The sequence below is a fragment of the Embiotoca jacksoni genome, unplaced genomic scaffold, assembly GCF_022577435.1.
Source record: "Embiotoca jacksoni isolate LCO1_2020_lvr unplaced genomic scaffold, fEmbJac1.0.p SCAF_3, whole genome shotgun sequence".
Taxonomy (NCBI): Eukaryota; Metazoa; Chordata; class Actinopteri; family Embiotocidae; genus Embiotoca; species Embiotoca jacksoni.
In genome coordinates, this window is record NW_027185381.1 from 2,854,302 (window position 1) to 2,864,988 (window position 10,687).

A 10,687-nucleotide genomic window follows, 5' to 3' on the forward strand; every position below is an offset into this window, starting at 1 on the left:
CTGTTTCTGGAAATGAATGCAGAATTCAGTCTGACTGAACTTGGCGAGATTCTAAGTTTTCTGCTGATTTTTAGTAAGCAAATATTCTTTGTTTATATTTGATAAAAACCCTTTATAACATATTTGCGGGATGCAACTCAGACGCAGCAGTAATCCAGGTAATCAAGATGAACCCAGCTGCCCCGAGATGGAGGGAACGACGCTTTTAAAGATGCACCGGTGCCAAGCAGTGTCGGTGGCAAGGTTGAGGTGAACTTGAACCTCAGAGCAGGTCCAGATGCAGTGCAGCCGGAGCATGTTGGTTCGTTCTGCCTTCAGTGGGCAAAGTGCACATGAACAGAGTCAAATTCACAATTACATAGCAGAAAATGTTTAACAAAAAAAACTGAGATTTACTTTCTTTCTTTTTCTCTTTTACTTTATTTTAAGTTTAATAGTTATAATTAAATCAACCAGCCCCACAGGGGTGAGGTGAACAGTCTGAAGGTCGTCAAAACACAGAAATATTTTAAAACTATATTTTAGAACATAATTAATGTTAAATATTGTAATTATTTGGTGTAAAAGTGCAGAAACACAGATACTGTCCACACTGAAGGCTCTGAAAGGTGTGTGTGTGTGTGTGTGTGTGTGTGTGTGTGTGTGTGTGTGTGTGTGTGTGTGTGTGTGTGTCTGGGGGGGGGAGGGGTGTGTGTTACCGCTCTAAACTTTCATGCTCTGTCTTCCAGAAACATGCTTCTGACAGCACATGTAGTTTTGAACAGAGGCTTCAGGTGATGCTGCACAGAATGGGCGTGGCCAAAACTCCACCTGCCGACACCAAGATGAGCCAGGTAGGATGGACGTGTGTGTGTGTGTGTGTGTGTGTGTGTGTGTGTGTGTGTGTGTGTGTGTGTGTGTGTGTGTGTGTGTGTGTGTGTGTGTGTGGGGAGACAGTTCATATCTCCTGTATATACATGTTAGGATTGATAACATTATACCTAATATTATCGGAGCTTATGAGCAGTCTCAGCAAAACGTATTCGTATATATTTCCACTCTGTTACGACATTATACGCGTGATTGCGAAACTGACAATGTAAACACTATACTGCTGTTCACAGAGGAACTCTGTTTGATCTGTCTAGTCAGCTGACATCCAAGTATGGACCTATGTCTAGTCAGCTGACATCCAGGTATGGACCTATGTCTAGTCAGCTGACATCCAGGTATGGACCTATGTCTAGTCAGCTGACATCCAGGTATGGATCTATGTCTAGTCAGCTGACATCCAGGTATGGACCTATGTCTAGTCAGCTGACATCCAGGTATGGATCTATGTCTAGTCAGCTGACATCCAGGTATGGACCTATGTCTAGTCAGCTGACATCCAGGTATGGACCTATGTCTAGTCAGCTGACATCCAGGTATGGACCTATGTCTAGTCAGCTGACATCCAGGTATGGACCTATGTCTAGTCAGCTGACATCCAGGTATGGACCTATGTCTAGTCAGCTGACATCCAGGTATGGACCTATGTCTAGTCAGCTGACATCCAGGTATGGACCTATGTCTAGTCAGCTGACATCCAGGTATGGACCTATGTCTAGTCAGCTGACATCCAGGTATGGACCTATGTCTAGTCAGCTGACATCCAGGTATGGACCTATGTCTAGTCAGCTGACATCCAGGTATGGATCTATGTCTAGTCAGCTGACATCCAGGTATGGACCTATGTCTAGTCAGCTGACATCCAGGTATGGACCTATGTCTAGTCAGCTGACATCCAGGTATGGACCTATGTCTAGTCAGCTGACATCCAGGTATGGACCTATGTCTAGTCAGCTGACATCCAGGTATGGACCTATGTCTAGTCAGCTGACATCCAGGTATGGACCTATGTCTAGTCAGCTGACATCCAGGTATGGACCTATGTCTAGTCAGCTGACATCCATGTATGGACCTATGTCTAGTCAGCTGACATCCATGTATGGACCTATGTCTAGTCAGCTGACATCCATGTATGGACCTATGTCTAGTCAGCTGACATCCAGGTATGGACCTATGTCTAGTCAGCTGACATCCATGTATGGACCTATGTCTAGTCAGCTGACATCCATGTATGGACCTATGTCTAGTCAGCTGACATCCATGTATGGACCTATGTCTAGTCAGCTGACATCCAGGTATGGACCTATGTCTAGTCAGCTGACATCCATGTATGGACCTATGTCTAGTCAGCTGACACCTGGGGCGCAACCATTGTACCTAAGATAGGGGCGTGACTGATTGTGAAAAGGACGTCCCACCCCACTACGATGTAACGGGAGTGTATAAAGACTTTACGTTCTCTCAAGAAGTTGGAGAACTTCTCACCATGCTGCATGTCCATTAAAGAAGTCTTCTGAATCCATCTTCGATCCGAGCCTCATCTGTGACCTGTCTACTCAGGAAAGATATTCCACGTGTGTCACGCTATGTACCTTTAATAGTTTAGACCTTGTTGGTTGTAATCAGATGGTTTGATGAAAACATCCCTTTAACACACAAATGTTCTGATGAAAGTTGAATGTTGGGAACAAAGTGACATCAATAAAGAGAAGTTATGACAATCATACAAGTTGGAAACAACCAAAATAACTCTGAGGAGTTAGTAGAGGTGAAATCACTCCGTCCCAGTTTCCAGACTCGACCTCCTGCTTCTACTCTGATGACTTCACCTTCACACGTCTCCTGTGAATCATTACTCACTTTGAGTTTTACCTCCAGTAAAGATCTTTAGACGATCTGGTTTGTTTCCAACCTGTCAGATCAGCTGACATCCAGAGCTCATGAGCTCGGTGTGTAAATGTTATCAGAAATTGTCCTTTAATCAGTTCTCTGTCCTGTTCCTGATGTTTGTGTATTATTTACCCTGAGTTCAGTCTAAATGCAGAATTCATTCATATTCTCAGACTACGTATAATGCAGTCTTTTGTTCGTGGCTCCTTCTTCTGAGTATAAATGCTTCGTCAGGTGGTGAATAGTTTGTGTTGTTGGTTAAATGTCGTGGTCGTTTAATTGTGGCTCATGTTTCTGTTGTAGAATAAAGACGAGGAGCTGAGAAAGGCCAATTCTGAAGGTAAGCAGGTTCAGTATCTCTACAATGGTCTTTTTTTGTCTTCTAATTAAACAAAATAAAAATGTACGATTGTCCGTAACTGACACAGCAAAATCAAGTTAAAAACTCACAGTTGTATTTGTTTCAGAATAAGTATAATGACCTTGATGATCCATTTGTTTTGTGAATGATTATTTAGCCAACATGTTTCTTCTAAACCACGATGAGCCGTCGTTTCATGAACAGACACATGAAGTGTTATTGGTGGAAGTCATGTGATCTTCTCCTGTTCAGACTGTTCTGAGTGTGAACGTGTTCCAACTGTCTGTTAATGTTTCATGACAACTCAACACGCTGTTTAAAGAAGTCCTTCAGGCTCCTGACACATTTCCAACTTCTGCTGGAGCTTCCTGAAACTGAAGCTCGCTGAATGCTTCAAGATGAAATTCCTTCAGTGTCGTCTTTCCTCCTTCTTTCGTCGTCAGCAGCGTTTGTTCAGGAGCCTCTCGGGTTCACGCTTAAAGTTTGGATGAAATGTTCTCCTGTCTGCTGTCTCCGTCCTTTAGGTGCTATCCTGGAAAAACCTGAACCGCCTCCCACATACATGAAGCCCAGAACCATGTCCACTTCATCAGGTACCGCCGGTGTCTTATTCTAATGTTTCCTGGTATCTGATGGCCGAGATCAGGGATTCATTTCTGAAGTCGTCCAGAGTGTCCTGGTGACTCACAGTCTGTCTCACCGTGTTTCCAGCCGACCCCAGGCATCCCATGAGAGCGCTGGACCCCATCCGACCGGACCTTTACCCGAAGCCCGCCATCCCTGAGCGGCCCGCCGGCACGCTGCCACCCAAACCGGCCGTCGCAGCCAAACCTCCCCTCCCCACCCCCGACGTTGCAGGAGGAGCGCGTCCCTCCTCTGCTCCTCCTTCCAGCAGTTCCACGGACCGACTCCAGATCAGAGGACACACACATGACCCCACGGTGCAGGTAACACAGCGCTCATCCCATAATGAGCCGGCTACACACACACACTGGTTAAATATTTATTATATATTCATATCATATTTTTACATTTACCCCAAAAGTTAGTTTGAAGAGAACCAACATGTGAGCCGTGTGAAAGTTATAAAAACATATAACAATGTAATGTTAAAAAAAACAGGAAGAAAGAAGGAAATTTATGAATTACCCACTGATATATTTTGTTTAATGATTTTATTCACAGACTCCCAAAATCAAATATACCAATCTTTTCTACATGTGACAGGACTTCTAATTTTAGAATTATTTGTGGACATCACTTTATATATAAAAGAAAATACAAATATTAAAACACCTTTCACACAGATTAAAAGGTGAAATGAATTGAAGATTAAGCTGCTCCTGATGATGCTTGATGTGATATTTGATGGTCTGATACACAGAGTTCAGCCTTCTGTTGCACCACATGGAAACAACAGTACCGCAGCCTGTCCTGGGTTTGGCCGGGTGGAGGGAGGGGGGGGGGTTGGCCATGAAGGTGTACAACAGATGGTGACACGTTACAGTGTCCAGACGCTGGACTGTTGGCAGGAAGTGTCCGTCCGTATCACTCGTCCAGAGTTCTTCCAGACCAGAAGGATTGCTGTTTACTCCCTGGTCTCTGGGGATGTTAACCACGTCACCATGACAACAACACCGCTCAGCCACTCAGTGTTGGTCCACCTTGGAGCTGTGCTGATTGTGCAGATCTTCTGTGTGTCGGGTGGAACGTGTGCGTGAAGCTTCCGCATTTTAAGAATCTGTAGCTTCTTTCCGTCCATCCATATTTGAAGCATCGTCTGTTGTCATGGCGACAACATTCATTACAATCAGTTTAACATTAACATTTAATCAGCTTCTCCTTCAACTTTTTGACATGAAATGATGAAATAAAAACAACACATCCACACAGTGTCCATTTCCCAGCAGTTGTTGATATTTGTATAAATATGGGAGGACAACATATTAGACTTTATTGGACATGAACTCTGTCTGCCTCCATATTCTGATATCAGTCCTGAAAACGCAGTTCTCCTTGTTTGTGTCTGAGTCCGCTGAGCGTCTTCTGACCTTCTCACCCAGAACGGCGGTCAGGATGTCCACCGGGGAGCGACGGCCACGCTGTCCCCCAGGAAAGAGCTGCTTCCTTCAGCCACGTCTCCGTGGAGGGTTCCCAGCACGCAGGACCGCACAGAGAAAGCACAATCAGTGACCGAGGGTACGTCTGACGGGCTCACCCAACCTTTCCTCAACAGTTTTAAATGTGCGTTTATATTTACTGATAATGTTATATGAGCTAAAAAAAAAAACATGTCACTCATGGTTTGAGTGTTCCCTCCCTGTTTGTGTTTTTATTTCCTGTTCATTCACTTCCGTTTACATCCCAGATAGATTCACTGACAGAGAAACTTATGAATTCATATTTTTATTGGCGTTCTCAGAAAGTGATGACGATGACGTCGTACATCCAACGTGGAGCGAACAGACAAACGACAGCTATGTCTGCATAAAAATGAGCCGTGTACGGATACAGACCATAAAGTTTTGGAACAAGCTGCCTGAGAAAAATCTCTTCTTAAAAACATACTTTAACGGAAAGCCTTTGCTGATTTTAGTGATCCGCTTTTATTTATTTTGTAAGCTGTTTTAATTTGTTTAATGTTTTTTTATTCGATTTTTGTGTTGTAAGGCTCGTTTGAATTCACAGGTCGTTTTGTTTTAATGTCTTATTTTCTTTGAAGCTCTTTGCAACTCAAGTTTAGAAAAGTGCTGTACAAAAATAACATGTCTTATTATAATTATTATTATAAATACAGTTGAATAAGACAATGAAAATACAGAAACACATTAACGTACCTACATACGAAATACATAGTAAATAAAACCCAACGGAATAAATCAATTTCAAAACAAACAAACAAAAAAGAAAGCATCAAGAAAGGTTTCAGATCATCTGGTGTTCAGTTCCCCCGTTTCACTGTTCGATTTATAATATTCCACCTTTTACATTTAAAAATGTCAAATTCAAGTTTAAAATTAAAGAAAGTTTCCTTAAAGCTCTCCGCATGTGTGTTTGTGTGTTTGTGTGTGTGTGTGTGTGTGTGTGTGTGTTTGTGTGCGTGTGTGTGTGTGTGTGTGTGTGTGTGTGTGTGTGTGTGTGTGTTTGTGTGCGTGTGTTTGTGTGTGTTTGTGTGTGTCTGCATTTGCATACTTTCAGAGAGTCTTCCGAAGACACGCCAACACTTGAAGCCCCTCCCACAACGCCGAGCCGTGTCCGTCCATGAAGACGCTCTGGCCATGACACAAGGTGAGGAAGAGTTCGATGGCGGCATCTAAAAACAAAAAAAGCAGCTGGTCGCAGTAAAAGCAGCCGTCGAGTCAGCGAAGTCGTAACTTCACGCTCTCAGATTTCACAGAAATAACAGTTATTAAAGGTCGGATTAATGCAGCTTTGAGTTTGTCTGTTCATATTTGGTTGGAGTTTCTTGGTGATAACTGAAGATGAACTCAGAGGACACAATAACACGTTGATTTCTGGGTAAAATAATTCAAGCTACTCTGTCAAAATTCCTACATTACACTAGTAAGAGTGCTGTTTGTTAGTGTACTGAGTGAAGCGTGTCATTTGCTGCATGAGTCTCACGCTCCTCTTCACTCCATCTTCCTCAGAGCTGAAAGCTGTGTTGCAGAGGTCACCCATCCGTTTCCGGGGCAACAGAGGGGACCTGCCCTCCTGCACTGAAGATCCATCGACTGGAGAGGAAGCACAAAGAGGTGTGAGACAGTTCAGCTTCTAATTTGCCTGTTTGTTTTTTTCTCAGTCATGACTGAAACTCATTTATTGATCCGTCCGTCTGTCCGTCGTCCCTCCGGCCACCAACACAGGGAAACGTACGGATGGAAAGAAGGAGGAGCTGCAGGCCGACAGAGGAGCTGAAACCAAGCGTCCCCCGCCAGGAAAGGAAGACGCTCCGGGCTCACGGTCTCCGTCCTCCACAGCTCAGGCTCCTCGAGAAGAAGCAGCGCCCCGATTCTTCAGTCCAGCTGCAGCACCTGACAAACCTCCGTCCTCCCTGAACCCGCCTCCGGCACGAACCCAGACCCTGGAGAGGTCTCCGGCGTTCCCCCCCTCACGGAAAAAGAGCCCCAGCAGCGTCCCAGCAGCGCCCCAAACTCTAGTAAAACATCCGGTCTCTCCGCCGCCCCGAGACAAGCCCCCCAGCACAATCCCGGCCGCCTCTGAATCCTCAGAAATCCCAAAGGTGAAGAAGAAGAGCACCGGCGCCGAGGACGTGAGAAACAGCACACAGGAGGGCGGGGGGGCGGCCGCCAAACAGCACACGGTGCCGACGGAGCCAGCAGACCAAAGAACTGAGCCCCGCCTCTCTGAGTGACAGACGGACTCACCTGGGGAGGAAACACGAGCACACACACACACACACACACACACACACACACACACACACACACACACACACACACACACACACCTCGGGGGAGGGGGAAGGGCAGGAGGGCGGGGTCTGTGACGTCACTGAGATCAGGAAGTTGGAGGGTGGATGAGGTCTGAGAGGAAACATGTCAGGGCTGTGAGGACGACACACATGGGTGCTGCGTGTTTTTAGCGTGTGCTGGCTCCTGTACGTTCACGGTTTGGGGTGAATCAGCTTTTGTTTTACCGGTATGAGTTCAGTACGTGTTTGTGTTGCCGGTTTGGATTTTGCGGTCTGTGGTTATTTACCTCAAGAAGCAGACGTACAGACGTACAGAGTGTGTGTGTGTGTCGACAGCTCATCCTCCGACTGATGTCACAACGAGCCAGATTCATGATTTTTCTTGCGTTTTTTGCATCCTGGAATATGCAACAGTCTCTCAAATGCATTTTGACACGCGGTCTGGTTTAGGTGGAGTTTAGGTGGAGTTTAGGTGGAGTTTAGGACTCGGTGTGAGATGGGACACGACTCGGTCAGTAAACCGACACGAGCATCACCTTTGTTGTTTTCCGCTCCACAGAAGTTCGGCTCTCGTCACAACGCGTCATATCGAAGAGGTTTTTATCTCTTCAACGTGTCTTTAAGGAGATTTTACAAACAGTTATATAACTTACTGTGACGAAGGTCGTTTAGACATTCAGGATTTTTTTGGGCTCATTTAAAATCGTAATGAAACGCGCCGGCCTTTGTTACCTGACTGAGAGGGAGGATTATTTTTCAGTCACTGTGACACTCATCCACTCAGACAGATGCTGCGTCTGCAAATATTATCAAGGTTGCTTCATGTCAATCAAACTCATCTGTTTTGAAATAGCTGATTCATTTCACTGCTTATTTATTCCGCTGAGGTCCTGCAGTTTAAGATCGCACAACTCGCAGTAACTTAATCTGCTTTTTCAATAAACATCAGTGAGATGAACGAATATCAGCAAACAGAAGTGCCATGCTTATTGAAATAACATAAAGTTATTACGTAATATGGATCTGATGCCATATCATCACGTAGTTATTTTTTTATGACTTTTTTTTTTCAGATGAAGGATGATTCTTCACCAGATTTGATTATTTTTATAGCACAGGAAGTCATTCCCTCGTCTCGCTCCTCTAACGTCCGATGACGATGTTTGGAGTTCAGGTGAGACGTCGTTACGGGTTAGAAACTGGTCAACAATCAGATAACAAGACAACAAACAACATATATATTATAATGTCTGCAGGACCTCATGGTGCTCCGTGGTAACTCCTTGTCATTGTGCAATGTTACTGTGAACTTTTATCTTTATCCTCAAATAAGGGAACGGAAGAGAAATATGTTTTGAATCTCGTTTCCTCGTGAACTAAAAAGGTCAAATAATAAATTCCAAACCGAACTGTGAGAATACAACAAAAAGAAACGAACCCCAGTGCAGTTTAAAGTCTGTCTGTCCGCCTGCAACAGTTTATCTCTCATTTGTCTCCACATCTGTTTGGAGGAGCATTCAAACTGAAGCGCTGCTCACAGTGGCTTTGATTGGCCGGTTGTTTTTTCCAGCTGTGAAATCATCCAATCAGGAGGGCAGCAGACCGTTCAGTCAAAATTCACCCGGCGACTAAAGCTTAAAGTCCCCCTCCACGCTTGATGTCCCTCCAGCTGAACGTTGTCAGCTCCACCTGCTGAAAGGGGGAAAGTTTAGTACAATTTTAAAGGGGCGGGGTTTTCGAGCACAATTTGTGACATCACAAATAGTTTGAAAGTTGATCCCGGTCCGTTTCAGCTTATGTGATGAGGAAATGTGGCGCCTCCGGTGCACAAACGCTGAAGTCTGAGACCTCTTGTGTTCCAGCAGTTCATCTTTCAAAATGAAATATATTTAAATTTTATAGAGTCTGAAATTTTTAATGAGGGAGATTACGTAGATGTAATTTTAAGGAATTTTACAAGATAAAAGTAGAAAAACCATATCAGACACAAATTAGTATTGAAAGTGGAGTATTTTATATACATCTTAAAACATGTCTGGAGGGGATCTTTAAGGTTTTTGCCTTAACTTGATGTTAGCAGATTTTTTTTTTTATGATACCTCCTAATTTTTCTTACAACAGCAAGGAGATGCTTCTCCTTAAAATTCCAGCAATCTGCCCCATTTTCTGATTATTTTCTCACATTTTTTTATACTTTGAAAATGACAATTTTTATAGTCCCATCATGCCGTCTTGAGAAGGCTGTCAAGGTTTTTTTGTATTTATTTTTAACTTGTTTTCACGTGAAGCCTGTTAAATTCTTCAGCTGAATACTTGGGACACTAAAGCGCTGCATGTTTCTGCATATTTCCGTGGGATCACATTATAATAAGACGTTCAAATCAATCCACGCTCATTCGCTCCACTAGTTTCACCAGAGGACCAGAGAAGATTCGAATTAAAAAAAACATATATGACTGGATAAGGTGTGAGGAAGTGTTCAGATGATCAGACTCTCAGGGTGGAGGTGGAGAAGGAACGGTGTGTCCGTCTCATCCTGGGCGAGAGTTTATTTTCTTGTTTATCTTTGCCTTGCACGCACAGAATATGTACAAAACATAAAGCAAACAAAAACAAAGTTATGAACAGAGTGTAAATCCATACCTATACTTGTTAATAATTATTAAAAAGTCGATTGAGTTGTGTCAGAATTTTGTGGTCTTTATTTGGCTCAGTTGTTTTCTGTCTCTTCCACAGACTGAACATAACAGTCTGAAAAAATGAGGAAGAAGTGCTTTAAAGCTGCAATACCACCAATTGCCACTAGAGGTCGGCTCCAAAAAGCCTCCGGCTCCATAGACTCCCATTTTACACATCAAATGTGTCCATCAGTTATCACCAGTTATCTCGGTGTTGTTAGCTAAAGTCACTCCTTCTTATTAGTTTTCTGGAGGTCCATCTGAAAATAATCCCTCATTCATTAGAAAAGAAGATTCAAGAAGACCTGCTTTTGGGGGCGTGTCTGTTTGATTGACAGGCCTGTGGTGCAGTCAGGTTACAGCTATCGGTGGACGGGACGTAGTATCGTCAGGTTTCCAATCAGATCGGTCAGATCCGCCGCTGGCTCCTCCCCCAGCTCCTCCAAATATGGT

The 10,687-nt window shown here is 43.9% G+C and overlaps 2 protein-coding genes across 2 annotated transcripts in view; both read left to right on the top strand.

The window, feature by feature from the left end:
- carmil2 (capping protein regulator and myosin 1 linker 2) overlaps window positions 1-10,246 on the top strand; it is a 49,398-nt gene extending 39,152 nt beyond the window's left edge. The window contains 8 exon segments of the mRNA XM_069161892.1: window positions 729-833; window positions 3,064-3,100; window positions 3,646-3,714; window positions 3,833-4,068; window positions 5,185-5,320; window positions 6,320-6,409; window positions 6,772-6,876; window positions 6,988-10,246. Coding sequence (XP_069017993.1) covers window positions 729-833; window positions 3,064-3,100; window positions 3,646-3,714; window positions 3,833-4,068; window positions 5,185-5,320; window positions 6,320-6,409; window positions 6,772-6,876; window positions 6,988-7,496 — 1,287 coding nt within the window. The 3' untranslated portion in view covers window positions 7,497-10,246.
- LOC138205717 (uncharacterized) lies at window positions 847-3,049 on the top strand. The gene has a single exon (XM_069161893.1). It carries the CDS (start codon window positions 1,153-1,155, stop codon window positions 2,254-2,256), a length of 1,104 nt encoding a protein of 367 aa, XP_069017994.1. The 5' UTR covers window positions 847-1,152; the 3' UTR covers window positions 2,257-3,049.
- Window positions 10,247-10,687: the final 441 nt, after the last annotated feature.

Excerpts from the sequence above, each read along its gene's own strand:
- LOC138205717 (XM_069161893.1), top strand. The coding sequence starts at position 1,153 with ATGTCTAGTCAGCTGACATCCAGGTATGGACCTATGTCTAGTCAGCTG.